At 42.9% G+C, this 26304-nt stretch overlaps 1 protein-coding gene across 3 annotated transcripts in view; it reads right to left on the bottom strand.

Moving 5' to 3' along the window:
- LOC102313357 (galactosylgalactosylxylosylprotein 3-beta-glucuronosyltransferase 1) overlaps positions 1-26304 on the bottom strand; it is a 62867-nt gene that overhangs the window by 6680 nt on the left and 29883 nt on the right. For 2 of the 3 annotated variants that reach the window (XM_042218830.1, XM_042218829.1), the window contains exons 2-5: positions 21271-21371; positions 8479-8621; positions 6976-7487; positions 234-530 (exon numbers count right to left, since the gene is read on the bottom strand). In XM_042218830.1, coding sequence (XP_042074764.1) covers positions 234-530; positions 6976-7487; positions 8479-8590 — 921 coding nt within the window. In that variant the 5' untranslated portion in view covers positions 8591-8621; positions 21271-21371. Of the gene's footprint in view, positions 1-233; positions 531-6975; positions 7488-8478; positions 8622-21265; positions 21372-26304 lie in introns of all 3 variants that reach the window. The other variant, XM_042218831.1, reaches the window with a different exon arrangement.

Raw genomic sequence — 26304 nt, 5'->3', positions numbered from 1 at the left:
CTGCTACACAATATCCAGACGCAGAACATAACATATTTAAAATGAGCCTCTGAGCTTAAAGGGTTGGCGCTAAGCTGACAGTTTAATGACTTTAAGAACAAATTCTTCTGACAACACAAGATCCTAAGACTCGTCTTCTTATTCTACCAGCATTTCCAGATGCAGCTTGTTTCATTGTCATTTCACTGGCATTGCATGACATTTTAAACATATAGAAAGCCTCCTCTTCTTACCTTAGTACAGTTAGCAGCTTTAGGCTCCAAGTCACTGAGAGTGACCAGCTCTTTTAATAAGCTGCTCTCCTGATATCCTCCCTTTACCCCACGCAGCTTGAAATAAGCCTGAGGTTTGGACAGAATGAGCTGCAGGTTCACCGCAAACCCAGCCATGTCAATAGCAAAGGGCCGGTGCGGGTCAAATACAGTTTTCCAGCCAAACACCTTCCCCAAGGTGTTTACTTTGGGTGACTCATAACGCAGGCCACCCACAAAAGCCACGGGCCACACCGACACCTTTTTAGTGGAACGCATCTGTTAGTTGAAAACAGACACAGAAATAAACCACTTATGCAAGTTATTTAAAAACCCATACAAAAGATTAGATTTAGCTAAAGATCACAGATGGTAAAAGATGGACGTAGTGTGATGTCAGTTTGTGAAGTCAGCATCACAAACTTGGTGTTTGGAAAAAGGACTTGAAAAGTTAGAGCTGAGGACACTGCAATGAGCACGTGATGGTGCTCGTCAATGACGTGCTAATGCACACGCCTACTGTCCTCTAGTTGCTTTTTGACTCTAATGGAATCATCATTTAGAAAATATAAGAGTTTTAAAGCAAGTCGCACAGACCTGTCGGCGACCATCTGGCAATCACCAGTCACTAGGGAAAAATGTGCACTCCCCTGACCAGCTGTTAGTAGTTGCTGAAAGAAACTGTTTGCTAAAGCTCCCAAAGACGCAGGGCTGGAGACAGTCACTGACCTGCTGCTAGTCACTGGTTGCCAAAGTAAAAGTGTTCATTCTGCAACCGGTTAGGGTGCGGTTTCTGGCAGTTGCTAGTGTGAAACTGGTTATAAAGAAGAGTATAAAGCTGTACTGAAAGTCTCTTTGTTATTGCTTATTATTAACATACAGTGGGGCAAAAAAGTATTTAGTCAGCCACCGATTGTGCAAGTTCCCCCACCTAAAATGATGACAGAGGTCAGTAATTTGCACCAGAGGTACACTTCAACTGTGAGAGACAGAATGTGAAAAAAAATCCATGAATCCACATGGTAGGATTTGTAAAGAATTTATTCGTAAATCAGGGTGGAAAATAAGTATTTGGTCAATAACAAAAATACAACTCAATACTTTGTAACATAACCTTTGTTGGCAATAACAGAGGTCAAACGTTTACTATAGGTCTTTACCAGGTTTGCACACACAGTAGCTGGTATTTTGGCCCATTCCTCCATGCAGATCTTCTCGAGAGCAGTGATGTTTTGGGGCTGTCGCCGAGCAACACGGACTTTCAACTCCCGCCACAGATTTTCTATGGGGTTGAGGTCTGGAGACTGGCTAGGCCACTCCAGGACTTTCAAATGCTTCTTACGGAGCCACTCCTTTGTTGCCCGGGCGGTGTGTTTTGGATCATTGTCATGTTGGAAGACCCAGCCTCGTTTCATCTTCAAAGTTCTCACTGATGGAAGGAGGTTTTGGCTCAAAATCTCACGATACATGGCCCCATTCATTCTGTCCTTAACACGGATCAGTCGTCCTGTCCCCTTGGCAGAAAAACAGCCCCATAGCATGATGTTTCCACCCCCATGCTTCACAGTAGGTATGGTGTTCTTGGGATGCAACTCAGTATTCTTCTTCCTCCAAACACGACGAGTTGAGTTTATACCAAAAAGTTCTACTTTGGTTTCATCTGACCACATGACATTCTCCCAATCCTCTGCTGTATCATCCATGTGCTCTCTGGCAAACTTCAGACGGGCCTGGACATGCACTGGCTTCAGCAGCGGAACACGTCTGGCACTGCGGGATTTGATTCCCTGCCGTTGTAGTGTGTTACTGATGGTGACCTTTGTTACTTTGGTCCCAGCTCTCTGCAGGTCATTCACCAGGTCCCCCCGTGTGGTTCTGGGATCTTTGCTCACCGTTCTCATGATCATTTTGACCCCACGGGATGAGATCTTGCGTGGAGCCCCAGATCGAGGGAGATTATCAGTGGTCTTGTATGTCTTCCATTTTCTGATGATTGCTCCCACAGTTGATTTTTTCACACCAAGCTGCTTGCCTATTGTAGATTCACTCTTCCCAGTCTGGTGCAGGTCTACAATACTTTTCCTGGTGTCCTTCGAAAGCTCTTTGGTCTTGGCCATGGCGGAGTTTGGAGTCTGACTGTTTGAGGCTGTGGACAGGTGTCTTTTATACAGATGATGAGTTCAAACAGGTGCCATTCATACAGGTAACGAGTGGGGGACAGAAAAGCTTCTTACAGAAGACGTTACAGGTCTGTGAGAGCCAGAGATTTTCCTTGTTTGAGGTGACCAAATACTTATTTTCCACCCTGATTTACGAATAAATTCTTTACAAATCCTACCATGTGGATTCATGGATTTTTTTTTCACATTCTGTCTCTCACAGTTGAAGTGTACCTCTGGTGCAAATTACTGACCTCTGTCATCATTTTAGGTGGGGGAACTTGCACAATCGGTGGCTGACTAAATACTTTTTTGCCCCACTGTATTAATACATTTCCTTGTAGTAAGATGGAAAATGCTAGCTTGTTTGCAGGCACTTTCACTAGCTACGCAGCAGTGAAGTGTGTAGCAACACAAAACATTGAGAACATTTACTTCTCCTGTTTGTTGTGCAGAAACCTCTATGCAATCATTTTCACATAACAGAAGCCAGTAACCTTCTGCAAGCCTTCATCAATTATTTGAGATATACACATTCTTTCCTTAGCTACTGGAGGTTACCTATGCCTATTGTGAGGTGAACTATATATACACACACACACACATATATATAATATATATATATATTATATATATATATATATATTATATATATATTATACATATACAATACAACGACATATCATACACACAACATATAACCACACACATTAATTACACACACCACATAAAGTCATTACTTACATACAATTTATCATCCATTGATATAATTGATATATCTCATACAGTCATCATGATACAATACTCTTGTTAAGAATATTAACTACATACAGTATATATCATTTATATTACAACAATTGAAGTTATATTGACGCAGTCGTATAATATACCTAGTTACACTACAATACTGAGTCATATAAAGTTTCACAGCATATATATATATATATATTAGGGGTGCAACGATACACAAAATTCACGGTTCGGTTCGATACTTTGGTGTCACGGTTCGATATTTTTTCGATACAAAAAAAAGTTCATGCCTTTTTAATTTGTCATTTATTAAATTTTCACGGCACATTCTGCACCACCATCTCTGTGCGTTCATCATTTGTTTGAAGCCAGCTCACCTCCTGCAACTACTTTTCCGAGAATACGTGCTTCTTTTGTGGTTCGGACTCCTTCTGACATTTCTTTGGAGGTGGAGGAACACCAAAGTAATTGCTTAAAGGAGCTTCTTCGACATCTTTAAGAGTTCTAAACAAATGTCTGTCCTCCTCCTGAAAATCTTATGTACGCAAACACGCGTTGCAACTTCTTATCTTGTGCGCATTTTTTATTTTGACAGCGAATGCGCACCTGCGGACCACTTATGTGCAGCCCTGGTTATTTACAGCGGGGAAAATAAGTATTTGACACATCAGCATTTTCATCAGTAAGGGGATTTCTAAGTGGACTATTGACACAACATTTCCACCAGATGTTGCCATCAAGCCAAATATTGAATTCATACAAACAAATCAGAACATTGAAGTATACAAGTTAAACCATAATAAATAAAGTGAAATGACACAGGGAATAAGTATTGAATACATGAAGATAACAAGGGGCAAAATGACATAGAAAGCCAGGAGATCACCTGAAATCTGTCAGTATTGATAGAGAAATCCTGTCCCCTATCAGTACTAATTGATATCAGCTGCTTTAGTCCTAATTGATGGCCTATAAAGGCTCCTCATTACCCAGAAGGCACACAGGAAAGACTTCATGATGGGTAAAAGCAAAGAACTCTCTCAAGATCTTCGTAATCTTATCGTTGAAAAGCATTGTGATGGGAATGGTTATAGGTGCATTTCCAGAATGCTGAATGTTCCTGTGAGCACTGTGGGGGCCATTATCCGGAAATGGAAAGAGCATCAGTTCACCATAAACCTGCCACGATCAGGTGCTCCACGCAAGATCCCTGTCCGAGGAGTCCAAAGAATAATCAGGAGAGTTCTCCAAGAGCCAAGAACCACTCGGACAGAACTTCAGGAAGACCTTGCATCAGCAGGTACTGTTGTTTCAAAGAAAACTATAAGCAATGCACTGAACCGCCATGGCATCCATGCACGCTCACCACGCAAGACTCCATTGCTGAACAAAAAGCATGTCAAGGCTCGGTTAAAATTTGCGCAACAGCATTTGGAGAAGCCTGTGGATTATTGGAAGACTATAGTATGGTCAGATGAAAGCAAAATTGAACTTTTTGGCAGCCATTCTACACACCATGTTTGGAGAAGGAATGGCACTGCTCACCACCCCAAGAACACCATACCAACAGTTAAGTTTGGGGGTGGTAGCATCATGGTTTGGGGCTGCTTTTCAGCAAGGGGTACTGGCAGACTTCATATTATTGAAGGCAGGATGAATGGAGAGATGTACCGGGACATTCTGGATAAAATGGAGCAGTGCTAGCTATCATGGGACCATCTGATACGCCATTACAGGAAGCTAAAAGATAAAAGAGGGTGGACAATATCAGCAAGCACCAATGTATCCCAAACAACAAGAGTACCCAAGGAATACAATGAAGCGGTTTCAAAGGAAAGAAAACGATCCAAGGTATGTGCTCTAGACATGGACCCAGTATCAATCACCTGCCTAAATCCCATAGAAAATCTATGGAGAGAACTGCAGAGAGAATATAAAGTTCAAAAATAGGGCCGCAGGAAACTCTTCAAGAATTTAAAGGCCCGGTTGTGTGGAAGAATGTGGCCACGTACATCACTCTGAGCAAGCTGTGCCACCTGGCAAGACGGGACTCTGGTCTATCACATACAAGAGGCGTCTAGAACTGTAATAACATACTCAACAAAGGGCTTTTCTTACAAAGTGTTAAATAAAGTTGTGTTCAATACGTTAGCCCTGTGTCATGCACTTATTTAATATGATCCAACTTGCTACTTATTACAATGATATCTCTGAAATATATGTTTGTATAGCAAATATCATATGATTAGTTGGCCTCTGTATGGCAACACTGGTGGAAATGTTGTGTCAATAGTCACTTAGAAACATGCCCCTTTATGACAGGAATGCTGCATGTTCGAAATCACTTATTGCACCCTGGTATTAGCTCGTCATATCGCAGCCACAGAAATTCTTTTGTCCATGAAACCATAAAGCTGCACTTTCTTTTTGCCTTATAGTCTGATTTGTCATAACTTTCTCCGTTTTGTGGTAAGCTTTTCTTTGGCTGTCACTTCTTCACCCTGACCTGTCTTATTTGGCTCAGCAGAACTGAAAATTCTGCTGTTTTACACACGCACTCACATAAGCTCAGCGATTCTCTGCGCGATCAACCTCTCACATGTTTAAGCTGCTGCGGAGATTTCACTTGTCATGTTTGCATAGTAAGCTAAGATTAATAAGACGATGTCAGAGGAATTGGTGCACAAATTATCATCACTCACAGATCAGTGCTGTCGCTCTCTATACACAGTTCGCACGATTGCAAAGTGAAAGCAAAAAACAAGCGCAAATTCAAACGCGACTTCAATATGTCACATATTGACAGTGGCTCACCGATGCCAATGACATAATTACCCAGCTACATTTCCGAAAGAATGCAAAAGCATTAGCATGACATATATTTTTCCTTCCTACGATAGCCCGACGGGCAGGGAGAGATAGATTTTGGTAGCCCGTGGAAATCAGCCTGATCTATGAGAGAAATCACTCATCTTTGGAAAAGAGAGTTTATTACAGAGAAATGGCTCTTTCCAAAATAAAAGCTATACTATACGCTTCTTCTGGGCTATATTCTCAGCAGCATATTAAACATATCAGGTCCCCATAAGGAGAATCATGTGCTAACAGCTGTCTAAATGACTCGGGTAAAGTTTGTAGCATGCTTGTTGTTTTTGTCTGCTTCCACTTGTCTTTGCACTAGGATGATGTTCGGAGTAAATGTGCAGTCATATTCATTGTGTTCCCACTAGTGCTGTCAGCGTTAAATCTCGTAAATGACGTTAACGCCACAACACGGCAATCCGTTAACGAGCTAACTGCGCTAACACCTAGTTCCCACCCATGTAATTGAGCATTGCGTGGCACATCCAACATACTGTTTTACTTTAGTCCATGACGACGCTTACCTTCAGGGTCATACGTCACATGAAAACCAAAATAATTCCAAACGCCAGATCTGAATGAGGGTGGGGAGGTTCAATTTGCCATGTTGCAAGGAGAGCTTAACTTCTGTCTCGCTAGCTTGCCCTGCGCTCAGTGAATCTGCGTTCGACTACTCCGCCTAGGCTGCACTGTCGAGCGCAGATCCACTGAGCGCTCAACACAGACAGCATCGTCAGAAGGAAAGTTGATAAAATAAATTACAAATGTTGTATTGTTCGATACATATGCGTACCGAACCGAAAGCACTGTATCGAACGGTTCAATATCGATACGAATATCGTTGCACCCCTAATATATATATAAGACTTGTAACTAGCAACTGAAACCATAAACTCACTGGAAAAGTGTTTCATGAAGTCGTAGATTAAGAAAGCCAAATTAAATTTCCTCACCTCCTCAAACAGCTCCAAGCTATATGTGTTGTCATCATCTGCAAAGTAGACAACCCCAGGCTGGCTGGTATTTACGCTGAAGGTCTCCCGTAACCACCGGAGAGCTAGGTTCCTCTGTATGGTACCACGTGGTATTCGGGGGTCCCTGGTGTCCCCGCGTACCTTATAGTTCCTAGGTGTCTCCACATTGAGGTGGGTGTAGTTGAGCCCTGTGTTGTGGAGAAGATGACTAACCAGACTGGTCCGCCTCTGGGAGTCTTCTACCAGGATCCAATGCAAGTTGACCACATGAAGCAAAGTGTTGGCCAGCCGTGTCAGCTCTGCTTTCTGCACCGGGCGGCTATAAGTGGGAGTGATGATGTGGATAGTGGGCAATATATCCGACCAGGGTGGAGGGCGGCTGTATATATATTCCGTGCGTACCACCTCCACAATGTCCCGGTTCTGAAGCGAGCATGACTCCTTAAAAGCAAAGGTGTTTCTGGAGTTGGAGTGACCATCAGTTCTGTCATCTAGTCAGTAAGAAAACACATTACAATGAGCTTCTGTGTGCTCACAAATATGGATTGGCATTCATGCTACAGTATATTTCTGTACAGTAAGATTTATTTCTTGATAATTAATTTTATTATGTGAGACAATGTTAATACTCTTTGATCAGATGCTAAGCTGCATCAATAAAGAGATGTAATATTTTCAACACTTGCTGAGGTACACACTAGAAGTAACTTACTTTCCTGCGTACAACTTTGACGACAATATAAAAAATATGCACTATATCCAACCTGGTCTCCTAACAAATGCATTCCTGTATAAGTGAAATACATTCACAATAACATTTAAAATGTATTTTCTCTCCAAAAGACAAAGACTGCATTAGGAGGCAGAAGACCTTCCTCCAACAGACTTTTGTTTTCCATACTCTATTTGTTAAAAAAACATGATTACATTTAGGAACAGAGCATGCATTGGGTGAGAAGAGACCCTTGCACATTTTAATCACTTTCAGTAGCTCTCCAGTTTCTTGGTATTTTGAGTAAAACGAGTAAGAAATGACAAAATAGCAAAAATAACGGCATGTTGATAACAAACATATTTATATGTCACATATAGAATCTAGGAGAAATGCATTCCACTCAAAATGTAAGCCACAAAGGCAGTCACAGCTCAGGCCAAATCAGTTAACACTTGTATATAAGATTTTCCAATGAGCAAATCTAATATAAAATGCATGCTTTAAGGTTCTATAACCTGCTCACAGTTGTTGTACAACTGTGAGCTACTTTGTAACCTGCCTCTAGACCAGCTGTTCCTTTAAATCTGTATCTGACTTATTCAGAGTTGATATCTCTTTCTCTGCTATATACTGGGTCTTGCTGCCTTTGACATACTATACTACACTAAGCTACACTATGCCACAAAGTTTAATTTGCTGCAGATGTAAATTTCAGTCTTTTTTGACTGTCTGAACTTAAGTTTTTTCAACACACATTTTTTTTTTACCCTTTCGAGTGGTAAGCAGAGGAGTGAGGGTGCTCTGGTGCCAAACAGTGATGAGTAGTGTCCAAGGCAACACGATCAATATAATGGCAACGATGTCTCGTCTCTTCGGCATCTCCAGGGTCAGACCTGAATCATGTTCCTACCTGCAAGGGTGTGTAACACATGATGGGTGCACAGTTATAAGAACTAGAAAGCTGTGAATTGTCTGAGATCATACTTGCATCTCACTGAACCAATTAAAAGGTCTTTATTTTGTTTTCTATATTTAATACATTGAATAAACTGAGGCATTCATTATGACATAAACTAATTTTATGTCAAAGGTGGGCAGGTGGGACCCAAACAGAAGTCACAGACACATACGAATAAACTAAAAAACAGCCTTCTATTAGCTGGAATGCCAAAGTCCATAAATAAATCCAAAATCTCAAACAGACACACAATACACAGGCAGGAAACTGAAGATTGGTTAACAGACACTCAGATAAAGAACAAAAGGAAATTGGGCTAGATATACATCAACACAATGAGGACAAATTATTGGTAGTGGAAACACCTGGAAAACAATAACAGCTGAAACTAATCATGACAAGACAAGGGAAGTAAGACGAAATACGAGACACAGGAAACAAATAATTACCAAAATAAAACATGAAGTAACTAAACAACACATAAAAAAGATATTGGGGAAAATAAACTCAAATTTTAAAGATCAAAGTATAAACAATAGTAAAGTCTAAAAGAAAACCAGATAACAAAGGTCGCAAGAACAAGAAACTAAACACAGAAAAGTTACAATAATAAAGAGAATTCCAAACAAAAAAACTCAACTACATGTAATAACTAAGTCTTAATGTAGTAATGCTAAGTAATACTAACACACAATACTAGCTAAACATGAACAGTCCAAAACTCTGAATTCTGGGTCAAGGACCCAGGACCACGCCAATATGTAAGTCATTTCAATTTGTATTCTAAGTACAGGGAGTGCAGAATTATTAGGCAAATGAGTATTTTGTCCACATCATCCTCTTCATGCATGTTGTCTTACTCCAAGCTGTATAGGCTCGAAAGCCTACTACCAATTAAGCATATTAGGTGATGTGCATCTCTGTAATGAGAAGGGGTGTGGTCTAATGACATCAACACCCTATATCAGGTGTGCATAATTATTAGGCAACGTCCTTTCCTTTGGCAAAATGGGTCAAAAGAAGGACTTGACAGGCTCAGAAAAGTCAAAAATAGTGAGATATCTTGCAGAGGGATGCAGCAGTCTCAAAATTGCAAAGCTTCTGAAGCGTGATCATCGAACAATCAAGCGTTTCATTCAAAATAGTCAACAGGGTCGCAAGAAGCGTGTGGAAAAACCAAGGCGCAAAATAACTGCCCATGAACTGAGAAAAGTCAAGCGTGCAGCTGCCAAGATGCCACTTGCCACCAGTTTGGCCATATTTCAGAGCTGCAACATCACTGGAGTGCCCAAAAGCACAAGGTGTGCAATACTCAGAGACATGGCCAAGGTAAGAAAGGCTGAAAGACGACCACCACTGAACAAGACACACAAGCTGAAACGTCAAGACTGGGCCAAGAAATATCTCAAGACTGGTTTTTCTAAGGTTTTATGGACTGATGAAATGAGAGTGAGTCTTGATGGGCCAGATGGATGGGCCCGTGGCTGGATTGGTAAAGGGCAGAGAGCTCCAGTCCGACTCAGACGCCAGCAAGGTGGAGGTGGAGTACTGGTTTGGGCTGGTATCATCAAAGATGAGCTTGTGGGGCCTTTTCGGGTTGAGGATGGAGTCAAGCTCAACTCCCAGTCCTACTGCCAGTTTCTGGAAGACACCTTCTTCAAGCAGTGGTACAGGAAGAAGTCTGCATCCTTCAAGAAAAACATGATTTTCATGCAGGACAATGCTCCATCACACGCGTCCAAGTACTCCACAGCGTGGCTGGCAAGAAAGGGTATAAAAGAAGAAAAACTAATGACATGGCCTCCTTGTTCACCTGATCTGAACCCCATTGAGAACCTGTGGTCCATCATCAAATGTGAGATTTACAAGGAGGGAAAACAGTACACCTCTCTGAACAGTGTCTGGGAGGCTGTGGTTGCTGCTGCACGCAATGTTGATGGTGAACAGATCAAAACACTGACAGAATCCATGGATGGCAGGCTTTTGAGTGTCCTTGCAAAGAAAGGTGGCTATATTGGTCACTGATTTGTTTTTGTTTTGTTTTTGAATGTCAGAAATGTATATTTGTGAATGTGGAGATGTTAATAAACTAATCTGTAAGGCCAGTAATGTTGTGGGGATGGAGCTGGACTCCCTCAAGGTGGTGTAGGAGAGGCGGATGCTGTCCAAGATAAAGACAATGTTCGATAACACCTCCCACCCACTCCATGACATGCTGGTCAGTCACAGGAGCACGTTCAAATCAAATCAAATCAAAATCAAATCACTTTTATTGTCACATCACATGTGCAGGTACATTGGTACAGCACATGTGAGTGAAATTCTTGTGTGCGAGCTTCACAAGCAACAGAGTTGTGCAAAATACAATAATGTAAACAAGCAAAATACAAGAATGGCTACATCTGAAACTAATAAATATATGTACAATATATAATAGTATATGCATTTCTGGATGTGTATACTAAATATTTTTCTACGTGTGTGTGTGTGTGTGTGTGTGTGTGTGTGTGTGTGTGTGTGTGTGTGTGTGTGTGTGTGTGTGTTTGTGTGTGTGTGTGTGTGTGTGTGTGTGTGTGTACACATATTTTACAAATTAAATAGAGTAAACAATAAATAAAATATATAAAATATACAGAGTTGAGACATGTGCAAAACAGTGGCATTACTGTACAGTATGGAGAGACTGAGATTACCGAAAAGCACCACTGAACGACACAGGAAATCTTTCCTGCCTGTGGCCATCCACTTAACACACTGGTTACTGCTACAACTACACGTTTCTTTTCCAGCTATTTATTTATGAGTGACATATGTATGTATGTATATATATATATGTATATATTGTACTATTCTTAGTTAGCGTATTGTCTGTCTTGTCTTAATGTTGGTTTATGTTGGTTTATAATGGAGCACTGTAACAAAAAATAATTTCCCCCAGGGATCAATAAAGTATTCTGATTCTGATTCTGATTATATTAGTTTCACTGGTAAAAATAAATAATTGAAATGGGTATATATTTGTTTTTTGTTAAGTTGCCTAATAATTATGCACAGTAATAGTCACCTGCACACACAGATATCCCCCTAAAATAGCTAAAACTAAAAACAAACTAAAAACTACTTCCAAAAACATTCAGCTTTGATATTAATGAGTTTTTTGGGTTCATTGAGAACATGGTTGTTGTTCAATAATAAAATTATTCCTCAAAAATACAACTTGCCTAATAATTCTGCACTCCCTGTATATTTGGTTTGAAATGACTTCATTGCCTTACCTTTCAAATGTAGTAGCAGATTCTCTTTAACATGAGTGGATGAGCTGGTTTTTGAGTCTGTAGATATAATGGCCCTTTGCTAGAGGTGGATTACATTTTGAAGTGTATGTTGCATGGAACACGGTGGCCCTCAATTTAACACTGTCATACTGTAGCTGCAAGGCACAAACTTCAAGGAAAGAGGAATTTTGTTAAATAGTCACAGTCTGCTGGAGCAGGCCGAATATAGGTCAGAGACTGCTCTAAGCTTCCTATTTTATCACAGCTGAAGATGTACTGGTGTACTATTATAGCAATTAAGCTAATGATTTGAAGAGGGCTATCGTGCTTCTCAACACAGTGGGCACAGACAGACAGTAGTTGTCATGAATTCACAATGAATATGTATATAATAAATATATATAAAAAAAAAAAAACACCCAGCACGCCCCTGCGGGCGGTTTATCCTTCAAGCTCGGGTCCTCTACCAGAGGCCTGGGAGCTTGAGGGTCCTGCGCAGTATCTTAGCTGTTCCCAGGACTGCGCTCTTCTGGACAGAGATCTCCGATGTTATTCCCGGGATCTGCTGGAGCCACTCGCCTAGCTTGGGAGTCACCGCACCTAGTGCTCCGATTACCACGGGGACCACCGTTACCTTCACCCTCCACATCCTCTCGAGCTCTTCTCTGAGCCCTTGGTATTTCTCCAGCTTCTCGTGTTCCTTCTTCCTGATATTGCTGTCATTCGGAACCGCTACATCGATCACTACGGCCGTCTTCTTCTGTTTGTCTACCACCACTATGTCCGGTTGGTTAGCCACCACCATTTTGTCCGTCTGTATCTGGAAGTCCCACAGGATCTTAGCTCGGTCATTCTCCACCACCCTTGGGGGCATCTCCCATTTTGACCTCGGGACTTCCAGATTATACTCGGCACAGATGTTCCTGTACACTATGCCGGCCACTTGGTTATGGCGTTCCATGTATGCCTTGCCTGCTAGCATCTTGCACCCTGCTGTTATGTGCTGGATTGTCTCTGGGGCATCTTTACACAGCCTGCACCTGGGGTCTTGCCTGGTGTGATAGACCCCAGCCTCTATGGATCTTGTGCTCAGAGCTTGTTCTTGTGCTGCCATGATTAGTGCCTCTGTGCTGTCTTTCAGTCCAGCTTTGTCCAGCCACTGGTAGGATTTCTGGATATCAGCCACCTCCTCTATCTGCCGGTGGTACATACCGTGCAGGGGCCTGTCCTTCCATGATGGTTCCTCGTCTCCCTCCTCTTTCTTGGGTTTCTGCTGCCTGAGGTATTCACTGAGCACTCGGTCAGTTGGGGCCATCTTCCCAATGTATTCTTGGATGTTCGTTGTCTCATCCTGGAAGAGGCACTGGTGAGCCTTCTTGACCAGCTTGGAGCAGTTGGTCGGAAGACAGGATTTGAAGTGTGCTAGGACCAGCTGCTCTAAGCACTTAGTGATGATGGGGGTGAGTGCTACTGGGCGGTAGTCATTGAGGCAAGATGGGTTGGAGTTTTTGGGTATCGGGACGATGGAGGTGGATTTGAAGCAGGCCGGTACCACAGCGTGGGCCAAGGACAGATTGAATATGTCTGTGAGCACTCCTGCAAGCTCCCCAGAACACGCTCTGAGAACACGCCCGGGGATGCCATCAGGACCTGCAGCCTTGTGGACATTGATCCTGCTCAGCACCGCTCCTACATCGGTGGGGGAGAGAGTCAGAGGTTGGTGGTCTGGCGTCACGTCTGCTTTGGTTGTGGTTGTGGGGTTCCCTCGCTCAAAACGAGCATAAAAGTTGTTGAGCTCGTTGAGGAAGGAGACATCAGAGGATGCGGGGGAGGGTTTGGTGGTCCTGTAGTCTGTAATGGTCTGGAGTCCTTGCCACATGCGTCGGGGGTTGGAGTTGGAGAAGTGTTCTTCTACCTTCTTTTTGTAATGGTGTTTGGCTTTTTTGATGCCCTTCTTTAGATTAGCCCTGGCTGTACTGTAGGCGTGTGCATCTCCTGACCTAAAGGCGGTTGCGGGCCTTCAGGAGGAGACGAACATCCCGGTTCATCCAAGGCTTCTGGTTGGGGTACATGGTGATCCGTTTCTGGGTGGTGACACTGTCTGTGGTTTTGGAGATGTAATCCAGTACAGATGAGGCGTACTGGTCCAGGTCTGTGTGGGTGAACATATTCCAGTCTGTGTTTTTAAATCTGTCCTGGAGCACTGCGTCTGTCCCCTCTGGCCACACTTTAATTGTCCTCACAGCAGGTTTCACACGTTGGATGAGTGGTGAATACCGAGGTGTGAGGAACAGGGAGAGATGGTCCGATTGTCCAATGTGGGGGAGGGGTGTGGCTTTGTAGGCTCCAGCCAGGTTGGAATACACATGGTCTAAAGTCTTGTCTCCTCTGGTGTGGCAGGAGACATGTTGGTGGAATCTGGGGAGGACTGTCTTTAAGTTGGTGTGGTTGAAGTCGCCAGCAACAATAAAAGCAGCCTCGGGGTGTTTATTCTGGTGTTTGTTAATGGCTGCAGAAAGTTCTTTCATGGCCAACCTAGCATTAGCGTCGGGGGGGATATACACGGCAGTGAGTATGATAGAGGTGAGTTCTCTGGGGAGATAATAAGGTCTGCATTTGACCATTAAAAACTCCGCATTAGGTGAGCAGTGACTCTCAGTAGTAGTGGAGTTCATGCACCAAGCATTGTTAATATAAATGCACAAACCTCCACCTCTGGTCTTGCCGGAGTCATCTGCTAGCCTGTCGGCTCGGTGTGTGTGGCGTCCTGCTAACTCGATAGCATTGTCCGGGCAGCTGTTGTTCAACCATGTTTCGGTGAAAAACATGACATTTGAGTCCATAATCCGTCTGTTGTTAGTGATGGAGAGCCGTATCTCATCCATTTTGTTTGCCAGAGAACGGACATTGGCGAGGAAAATACTGGGTAAAGGCAGCCAGTGTGGTGTTAGCTTAGCCTAGCCTGTAGCCCTCCGTACTCATACAGAAAAAATGTTGGGAAAAGCGATCAGGAGAAATTCGGGACAATGAAAAAAGTTGAAGTTTGAGAGAAACTGAATGAGGAAGCAACCTGGCCATACCTAGTGGTAAACAGAGGATATGAAGGGGAAGCATGATGACATTTTAAAGCTGTTGGTAATGGGCTCGAGAGGGCTCAGAAGTAACTTTCTGTTGACATACAATATGGACAGGGGGTGCCCTGACTGGTTACTTCTTACTTCTTTGGAGAATGTGAGGCAAACATTTGAAGATTAAGTGAAGGTCATTGATGTAGAGGTGATGATCTGAAATTTGTAATTTGGTCAAATTACAAAGATGAAGAGAAGTTGAAGGGAGCTTCTGATACTGGAGTTTTTCAATGAGTAGACATTGAGGGCTAGCAGGAGGGACCATGCGCTTACCTGCTGCTCTCTGGCAGGTAGCTCCATGCCCTCCTGGGTTTTAAATGCACCTTAGAACACACATGCATCAACATTACAATGAGCGGGTGGAGGGAGGTTTGGAGTCTTCTCTCACCCCCGTTCTCTGCGACCTGCTGGAGCGGGGGGGCTAGGAGGAGGAGTTGGCCGTCCGACTGCGGTCTGGAGTGTGGAGCCTTCCTGCTGCTGCGGAGTCGGGGCGGTCTGCCTCCCCCCACCGCAGGGAAAAGGGAAACACCACCTGGGTCTGGGTGCAGTTCCCCCCTCCAGGGGCGGGGGCACCTAGACCCGGTTTGTAGAGTACGCTTGGGGAGTGTGATCGTGTGTACAACGTCTCTTTATGTCTGTCTCCACGTTGGTTGAGTGTGGAGTAAGTGCATTTGAGAGCATGAGGGTGGGAATGGATGTTTGTATCTGTGTGTGCCTGTATGTCTGTGTCTATATGTCAGGTTGGGTGTCAGGCGCCACCTCTCTGGGGACATCTCAGGCCCTCCAAGGTTTGGAGGCCTATCTCCCCCTACCACCACTTCCCCTGCCAGTGGCGGACCCCTCAGACATCGGTGCGTTGGTGGTTCTTTGTGTCCGGGGATGGGCGTCCAGGTACACACCGGCTCACTCCTTGGCGGCCGCTTATCGGGGCCTGGAGCTCGGGCCACTTCGGAGGTGGGGTGCCCCCGGCCTCTCGGCCTGGGGCTCGGTCACTCAGGCGCGGCTGGCTGCCGGCGGAGCTCACGGGCGCGTCACTGCAACTCCCCCTGGCTTCTGCTCCGCGGCTGCTGAGTGAGCCCTCATCTGGGACTCTCCTCAGCTCTTTCCGGGACAGTGGCGCAGCTGCCCCTCTGTTGGTCTTCCTTGGTCTCTTGTGTTCTGGGGGCCTCTGGATGTCTGGAGTTTTGATCTCCTCCATACCTGCTTCATACCCTGGAGGACGGGGCTGTGGCCCCCCCACACCCTCTAGCAGATTATTACATGAAGGAACCTTTTAAAAAAAAAAACAAGCGCGTCCATGCTCACAGGTGTACACACGGGTGATCACACCCACAAACTACACCCTTTTTGGCTCCTACCTCAAAGCACACTGTGTTCTGTTGATCTTATGTGCTGCACAATAATGTTTAATATTTAGTATTTACTGTCATATTCCCATATATCATTGTGATGTTGTTTATTCTATTACTCTTGTTCTCTTCTGCTTGCTTTCTTTTTTCTTTCTCAGCAGGTGACCCAGGTGATTGATATATGCATTTTTTTTCTCTGCCCGTTCTGTTGGTTTTTGTCTTTTGCCCTTCTCCCCCGTCCCTCTTCTCAGCTGTTTCTCTTTCCCTCTTTCTTTCTCCCCTTCTTTCCCCCAGTCAAGTCTGTCCCGTATTCAGTAAGTGAAAATAAAATAAACAAAAAAGGAAAAAAAAAAAAAAGAAAGTACTACAACAGTAGTAACTCACCCTTAATAGCTCTAAACAATCTAAACAATTTATTTGCTCTTGATAAAACGTTAGGCATATTAACATAAGGTCAGGAGATTGCTGTGGGGCTAAGACTGACTTGAATGATGCTGAATTTTCTGAAATCATTAATAAAATACCTACAGTATATTTGATTCTTAGCTGTAAAGTCTGGTCCCTTTATGAATAATTCCAACATTGACTATAATAAAAAAAGGGGGGAAAACTCAAAAAAAAAGGAAAAAACTAGGCAATGTAATGATCTTGAAGGACGGAAAGAGTAGGTTGAAACAGGAACAAAAGGAATGAAATGAATTCCAAGAGGTTCAGTCAGTGGGCAAAGTGCTGTGAGTAAGGCTGTTAATGATGGCTTCCTGAGATTAAGCTAATGACCTCTGCAAAGCTAGGGTTTAAATCTTAAATATTATGGGTGAATATTAAAGTACTTGGATTGTGTCTAATTCCGCATGTGGGGCAAGGATCTGTCTGGAGAAAGAGACAACAAGAGACGGCCTGGAACGTCATCTGCTCTGAGTAAGAATTGGTGGGTGACCGACAGCCACGTAAAGTGATGCATGAAGGACATGATAGATGGGGAGTTGCTTCAGCCTTTGTTATTCAAATTCAAATTCAAATTTTATTTGTCACGTACACAGTCATACACAGTACGATATGCTAGTGAAATGCTTGACAACTGCTCGTGACCTAAAGAAAACAAAAGGAAAAGGCTATGAATAAGATAGGAAATAAATATGAAAAATTAAAAAGGGTAAATTTAACTAGGAAGGAATAAAATATAAATTAAGGTTAAAAATGAAATAACTGTACAACACAAATTAGAATGAAGGGTAAATTTAACTGGGAAGAATAAGATAAAATATATAAATTAAAGTTGAAAATAAAATAACTGTACAACAAAATACACAATATAGAACTATATAAGAATGTATGAAGAAATATAAATAAATATATACACAATAACAGCAGCTGTACAAGTATTAACTGGAAATGAAGAATATAATGTCCAGTGTTGTGCAATCCACATTATGTCTTGTGCAGTGCAAATATGCTTAAAGTGATTTAAGTGATGAAGTGAAAACAATGTCCAGAAAGTCCAGTGTGTGTGTAAGAACTGTATGTGTGGGTCAGTACTGTGTGGTGGTGTGATTGAGAGACCGTATCGCCTGCGGGAAGAAGCTCCTCCTCAGTCTCTCTGTGTTGGTCTTCAGGGAGCGGAATCGCTTTCCTGACCTCAGCAGAGAGAACAGTCTGTTGTTGGGATGGCTGAGGTCCTTCACCATCTTCCTGGCCTTGGTCCAGCACCGCCTGCTGTAGATTGAGTGCAGGTCAGGGAGCTCGGAGCGGATGGTGCGCTCAGCTGACCGCACAACCCTCTGTAGAGCTCGTCTGTCCTGCATGGTGCTGTTCCCGAACCAGGTTAAGATGTTTCCCGTCAGGATGCTCTCTATGGTGCACGAGTAAAAGTTCCTGAGCACCTTGGAGGGCAGTTGGAAGTCTCTCAAGCGTCTGAGGTGGTAGAGACGCTGACGGGCCTTTTTCACCACGGTGTTGATGTGACAGGACCATGACAGGTCCTGCGTGATGTGAACTCCGAGGTATTTGAAGCTGTCCACTCTCTCCACTGGGCACTCGTTGATGACGGGGGTCTGGTAGTTCCTCTCCTGCTTAGTGCTGAAGTCCACTATCAGCTCCTTTGTCTTACTGACGTTTAGAAGGAGGTTGTTCCTCTGGCACCAGTTCTCCAGATTCCTAATCTCCTTCAGGTAGGCCGTCTCGTTGTTATCAGAGATATGTGTAGTGAATAAGGATTAATCTTTTTGACCATTTGTTCCCCCACAGCGATAACTACTGGGCCGTTCCCTAAATGGCTGAAGATGATGGGAAATAGTTTTTGAGCTACTGTGAAAATTTGGACGGCCAATTAGATGAGAACAACTTTGTCACCATAATAACCTCCAGAAACTATTGAAAAAGCAACATATTTGTAGAGCTGAATGTCATCAGCAGGACAGCTGATCATCATAAAAGAAAGGGCGATCGTGGCTCAAGAGTTGGGAGTTCGCCTTGTAATCGGAAGGTTGCCGGTTCGAGCCCCGGCTTGGACAGTCTCGGTCGTTGTGTCCTTGGGCAAGACACTTCACCCGTTGCCTACTGGTGGTGGTCAGAGGGCCCGGTGGCGCCAGTGTCCGGCAGCCTCGCCTCTGTCAGTGCGCCCCAGGGTGGCTGTGGCTACAATGTAGCTGCCATCACCAGTGTGTGAATGTGTGTGGATGGGGGATACTGGTTGTGTAAAGCGCTTTGGGGTCCTTAGGGACCAGTAAAGCGCTATACAAATACAGGCCATTTACCATTTACCAAAGTGATGCCATTCCACTTGGCAAAGACATGATGCCACATTCCAGGAAGAGCTTTACAGAATTATTGTGATTATTCACAGAACGGCCTTTTAAGAACAAAGTGTTCTTAAAAGGAAAGCAGCTGATGTTTGGTGCAAGAGTGAGCAAGTCAAAAGTTTTTGGGGGGTTTAATGTCACTGAGTTTCTCCAAGGGCATAGAAGCCTGAAACCAAATAGTGTTGAGGGTCATGCCAGGACACTACAGGGATGTCCAAGGGCCTTCTGTTTTGTCTTCTGACAAGAGATTGCTTAATTAAGTGAAAACTGACATCAGGATGGTTAACCCTTGCGCTGGAGGTGATGTGGGAGGAGATAAATCCAGGCTGATAAAAACTCGAAAATCATCAGATGGACCAGATATGATTTGATATACCTTTATTAGTCCCACAAGGGGAAATTTCATAAATTAGATATGGCAACATCTGGTAGTTGTCTTGTTGGTAATTATCCAGCACAAGGCTTTGGAAAGACAGCTGAACATTTTGGGGCTGCTGTCTTTCCAAATGTAAGCCCAACTCTAAAATAGCAAACTGCTTTCCATTTGATTCTAAAGAGGAACCTGAATTCAGGGTGGATTGGCAGGACTTTGAAGGCGCTTGTAATTTTGACTAGCGTGACCTCCGATTATTTGCATTTCAGGGAAAAGTCATCTCTAGGAATTAAGCTATTATTGTTTGGGATGAGTCTGATATCTATAATGATTTTTTTCTGGAATATTTTTTTTTTGCAGTGCCTAATAAACTGTTGAAAAAAGGCGATTAAGGAAAGGCCTAATCATGAATCCCTCGTAAACGTCTTTCATGAAAAACCTTTTATTGAAAAATTGATGAAATATGGTTTAGATAATTTTTTAAGGCTTCTTTCGTTGGTTGAATACTAATAGTAAGTCGTAATTGCTTAGTGGGAATGTGTGGGCAGGCTGGGCAGAAATGGCCACTGGAATGAAGGTAGCAACACTTTGACACTGAGCATCCAAAGTTGTTGAAATTACTGCAAATTGTGCAGTCTCTGAAGTGCATGGTGGATGTAACATTCTGATCTATACTTTGTTGCAGTAGCATGCTATCTTGCTAGCATGCTAACAATATGGGTTCAGGAGTTTTGGGAGGGCACTTGGAGCTAAGTGGGCTTTTGGGTAGGATAATGCAAGCTGTAGTTGGATGGAGGACTGAAAAACTGGAATCTGGGTGTCAGATATGGTAGCAGAGGAAAGCTGTAATGGAGGAATGGTTAAGAATGGAACTGATATTGTGGGGCCAACAGCATAGACTGAATTAGAGGTAAGAGGCAGCTGCATGGAATGGTAGATAGCATTTTGGCAGCTTGGTGAGGGGAGAAGGAATCTTTTTCTGTTAACTAAACTTGCTTCAGGTTGCTTATGAAGCTGCAAGGCATGCTCTGCTTTTGCCTCTACCTGGAAGAGGATCAGTTTTATTTGTTGTTTGGAACGAGAGTTTTGAGATGCTAAGAATATCTGGAAGAGTTTTGCCTTGTTATTGGAGTTAAAGCTAATAACTCTCTCTTTTAGAGCCAGGCTATGGGACAGTCGAAAATTCTTGATGGCTAATTATTTTCAGGATAATGGAGAAATTTCTGAACCCAGCGCTGAGATGAACTTGAGTTTCAGGAGAGTTTTATATAGTGAATATATATATATATATATATATATATATTATATATATATATATATATTAATATATATATATGTATATTATAATTTTGCATGAATTAGTCTGATAATGGAAATACTTGAAAAGTATTCTAACCACAAGTCAGGCAAATTTATCTGTAGGAAGACTCAAATGTATACCTTGTGTACCTTGTATGAAAGCTACTTAACTATTATAATGGGTCACAATACTGTGGTTTAGGATTGAACCCATTAGTTTAGAGTCAGTTATTTGTGTGTGTGGTACAGGAATAAATAGGGATGAATGTTGTAGGAATGGATGTTGTATACGTAAATATACAACAACAAATAATGCATGTATGTTGTATAATTATGGATGAATGGAGTCCATAAATGCAAATGCGAATTCTTACCTTACCTATGTTTACAGCTAACAGACATGACCATTCCAACAACAGATGCTACTCCACTCCGTATGCATAAACTTGAGGACCAGCAGTTCAGTGATGTCATTTAACTCTAGAAAGAAGAAAACATACAGAGGGTTTAGATTCAACTGATGGCACAACAGAAAATTAATGAGACAAAAGATCTGTTAAAGAGCATTCTTTGTCAAATGTCCTGCATGATCAGGATTTCAAGTCTTTAATTAAAATGATGCGATCTCAAATAAAACTAAAGCTGCTCTCAGACATCAATGCCAGGAAATGATGGGAAGATCAGGGTTTAGACATTGTTCTAAAGTCTCACAGCTAACAGGACAAGGGTTCATGTGTCCAGCATATATGAGGTCGGACACTCGTTGTGAATTCTCCTGCTCTGTTCTCAAATGAGGACATCCAGACACTATACTGACTTTCTAGAAGGGAACCCTCAGAGAACCTGTTAAATGTGTTAAAATGAAAGTATTTAATGACCTGAACTGACTGCATTTGATGCATAAAGCAAATGCATGCCGAATATCACCTAGAAAGGTTTGGGCTGCATTGCATATGTGATTATATTTTATAATTGGCTCCCTCTAGACTTCCATATGTGAACCAAATGTTTACCATCCAGCTTAAAATAAGATAAATCACTTTTTCATTAGCATTTTTTGTGTGCTTTTGGTGAGATTCATTAACAGAAGTGATTTATGTTTGAGGACTAGTCCATATGGATGATTGCAAAAACAAATGCTTTATAGAAGACTTTCATCATGTGTACTTGGGTGTTTTAACTGTTTTCTGCAGTCTAGGCCCCACAGCTTTCAATCTACACAGATATCCTGACAATACAGCCATCCACTCTGTATGCTTTCATTTTCCTCTTCTCTTTAGGCCTCTCTTCATGAGGCACATCCTCTGCTGGTTAATCACAAGTCTTTAGACATCATTAATCCTTGATTAAAGAAGATCAATCCCAGTCTGAGATCAAAGGTTATGCCAGCTAATTAACACATCAGAACAGGACTAATACGGTCATGTTTGAACAGCATGTCATTGATACAGACAAGCTAATTTTCTATACACATCAAGCTGAAAAGCAATGACTCCACCTCACCACCATTTTGCAGCCCTATTTGAAGCCTAATTAAGCTCATGGTTGAGAATAGCCACAGATGTGAAATGATATAACATAAAGGTGTCAGCCTAGCAGTGACAAAAGGTTTAATCGCCATCACATGGCTGTTTGCCCTTTCGTGGTAAATGGACTGGTTCTTATATAGCGCTTTTCTACTCTGTCTGAGCACTCAAAGCACTTTATACAACTAATTCATTCACACAATCACTTCTAAGCTTAAGTGCTAAGTATCTAACATTCATACACATCCATACTCCGATGGATGCATCGGAGAGCAACATGGGGTTAGTATCTTGCCCAAGGATATTTGGCATGCAGCCTGGGATCGAACCGCCGACCTTCTGGTTAGTGGCTGATCTGCTCTGCCACCTGAGCTACAGCCACCCCACAGCCACCCCCTTTCAGCCCTTTCAGCTTCAGCAGCATGGTTTAGATGGAGATTCTGAGGCTTACCATGCACTGGAGATCTCCCCTAAAAAAGACTGCACTTTTGGAGGATAGAATGAAACAAATGGAGCTTGATAATCTCTGTCAACAGTTAGAAGAGGACTCAGGCTGATTTGGAATATCAGCAACGTTAGACCCAGGTGAGAGAAGCTCAATGAATGCAGGAGGAGGCACCACAGGGCAGGGAGACCTTAACTAAGCACTTTGACAGGAGTCACCGTTTAAAGGAAGCAGAGAAAGAGTTGGAAAGAGCCAAACCTCTTACTTCTCTCCTCAAGTCAGAGATGAGCGATATCTCACCAGAAATGCCACAATTTTCACAGACAGCTTCCGTACGCTAGCTTCACCCTCCCAAATAAGGACAGGGCATGCTCAAATTGCTATGAGTGTCCCCCAGTTTACCATAATGTTCCTACCAATACTGCTAAATGGGAACATCTGTCCCAACACCTGCCGCTGGGCTACTGGCATTATTCATGAGAGGTACCCCTGCGGCCTCTGTACAACACCCACTGGGTCCTGAAGTTATTTCTCCAGGGAGGTCAGCTGTGGCTGCATCTTCAGCTACTCGGTCACCTGGCTTGGCAAGGCAAATCGACTCTGGACCTTTGGTGTCCATCTCCACATCCGCGAGCATAGCACCAGTCCCACCGGTGGCTCAGTCTGTTCAGTTCAGTTCAGGCCAGCCTTCAATCATCCCTACTCTTCAAACACTGCCGGTTAATGCTGTCTATCCCTCCATACTAGTCATATTCCATCCGCTGGACCAGAACTTCTAATTGCTTCTGTTTATGGCATTCCCAGACCTACATTACCGGTATTTGAAAGTGGAAGGGAGAGTGATTTTGCTCTACTCAAGATGGCATTGGACGACCTGCTGAGTAGTCACACCCACCTTGGTGAGCAGTATAAGTATCAGGTGTTTCTTAGCCAGGCATTTAAAACTCCCTAGTGCTTTACAAATGGCAAACACAACTTGAACTTCCGGCTTGAGTCAACGCTGGTGCATCTGGCTGTCGCTACTCACTGGTACATTTTCGATTATTTGGATTATTTGGATTCAGATTTGAATGAAAAGGGACATTCACACTCAGGCCAGATCAATCTCTGCCAGAGATTGATTTGTAACAATTTTCCTCAACATCTGCTATTTCAGCTGAATGTGCTCTGACATCTTATTCCCAGTGAGCTGCACTAGCTTAACTGTTTGAGCTATTTTAGACTACCCATTCATCGCTCCGGCCAGCACGGCTCCTTTTCCTCCACATCGTCCAAGATGTGGGCGAAGATGTTTTTGAGCTGGTCGGCACTATTGTGGATTCTCCTGATACTCGTCTACCATCATTTTTCGCCAGCATCTGAAAGTCCTGCCACTGGTTGTTGATACCTTTAGTTCCCTTGAGCGCCTTACATGTGAGCTGACTGGACCTATTCCCACCATCATAGCTACTGTATAACACCCCCCCCCCAAAAAAACAAAACAAAACAAAACCTAACCCTGCCTTCCTCGGTGACTTTGCTAATCTACTAACCCATCTTTCATCTCGCTCCCCAAATGTTATCTTGGTGGGAGATTTCAACATTCATATGGATAATAATGACCTTCTGCTCACCAGAGACTTTTCCTCCTGTCTCGAGGGCTTTGGTTTTAAACAATTTATTGACTTTCCCACTCACTCCAAAGGACACACCTTGGACCTGATCTGCTGTCCTGGTCTTACTCCCTCAAATCTTTCTGCTTCTGAAATTCCTATAACGACCATTTCCTCCTTTCATTTAACCTCACTCTCAGCTGCTCTTCTACCAAACCAACCCATCTCATCTCGTTCTGCAACATCAAGAACATTGATATGGACATTCTCACTACCAGATGGACAATATTCAGATTCCGGACTTCTATTCTACTCCTGGTGATTTGTTGTTATATTATAATAATTGTTTACTCAATGTCCTTGATTCTCTGGCTCCTGTAAAAGCTCACTCTGTTTCCTTCGCTCGCTCTGCTCCCTTGTTTACCTCTGACCTCCGAGCATTGAAGGCCAAAGCTCGGCAGCTAGAGAAAGAAAATGACACCAGGTAGATACAAGAAATCTGGTTTAACTGTTGATGCAGAAATCTACAAATTCCATGTACTTCAGTATAAAGACTCCATCAACAAGGCCAAACAAAGTTTCTACTCAGGTATTGTCAGTTCTTATGAGGGTAACGCAAGGATTTTGTTTTCAGTTCTCAAAAAAACAAATTCAACCCCCCAGCGCTTTACCACCACACTTCTATTCTTCTGAAACCCGTAACTCCTTGATGCTGTTCCTTTAGTACAAAAATTAATAACATTCACCAGCAACTCAGTTCAAATGTTGTGTCTATCCCCTCTCCAGAACCTTTTCTCTATTTTGAGCTGTTTTCCACTTTTCATCTTCCTTATTTATCTGCTATTTCTGAGTTTATATGTAGGTCAAAGCCTGCCACATGTCATCTTGACCCCATGTCTACAGGGAAATCCTGCCTCTCTTGCTTACTCCCACTCATCTTTGCTATCATCCAGTCTTCACTCACCAGCGGTATCGTTCCCTCTTTATTCAAGATTGCTTCAGTCACTCCCATACTGAAAAAACCTTCTTTAGACCGTAACAACTTTAACAACCTCCGTCTGATTTCTAATCTGCCCTTCATCTCTAAAATACTCGAAAAAGTAGTTGCAGCTGAACTTCATTCACACCTGGTTAATAATAACATCTACGAGAGATTTCAATCTGGTTTTCGTTCATGTCACAGTACAGAAACTGCTTTACTTAAAGTCACTAATGATCTTGTAATCGGAGCTGACTCTGGTCTTCTCATCATTCTCATCCTCTTGGATCTGAGCTCAGCCTTCGACACCATCTCTCCTTCCGCCCTTGTAAACAGACTTTCCTCTCTCGGCATCTCTGACACACCCCTAGCCTGGTTTCAATCATATCTCCTTGACCGCTCCCAGTTTATTCAACTGAAATCATTCTGCTCTTGTCTATTCCTGGTCACTTCTGGTGTACCCCAAGGTCCAGTCTTAGGCCCTCTTCTCTTCATAATATACATCCTCCCTCTGGGTACCATTTTCCGCAAATTTGATCTTCACTTTCACTTGCTGATGACATCCAGTCATATTTCTCCTGCGGACCTGATTCCTCCCTCCCACCTTCTCTCTAACAGAATGTCTATCTGAATTTAAATCCTGGTTTAGCTCTAATTTTCTCAAGCTCAATGAGGATAAAACTGAAATCCTCCTCATTCTCACCAAATCCAACCTTTCGAAGGCGAACCGTTTCTTACTCACTATCCATAACTAAGTTTTCCCTTCTCCTCAGGTTAAGAGCCTTGGTGTCATCCTAGACAGTTCACTTTCCTATAAATCTCACATCACATCTATTTCCATCTATGCAACATTAACAGATTGCTTCCTTCT

The sequence above is a fragment of the Haplochromis burtoni genome, unplaced genomic scaffold (genome assembly GCF_018398535.1).
Source record: "Haplochromis burtoni strain Fernald_Lab_line unplaced genomic scaffold, NCSU_Asbu1 Contig_24, whole genome shotgun sequence".
NCBI lineage: Eukaryota > Metazoa > Chordata > Actinopteri > Cichliformes > Cichlidae > Haplochromis > Haplochromis burtoni.
This window is presented reverse-complemented; position numbering and strand designations above follow the sequence as displayed.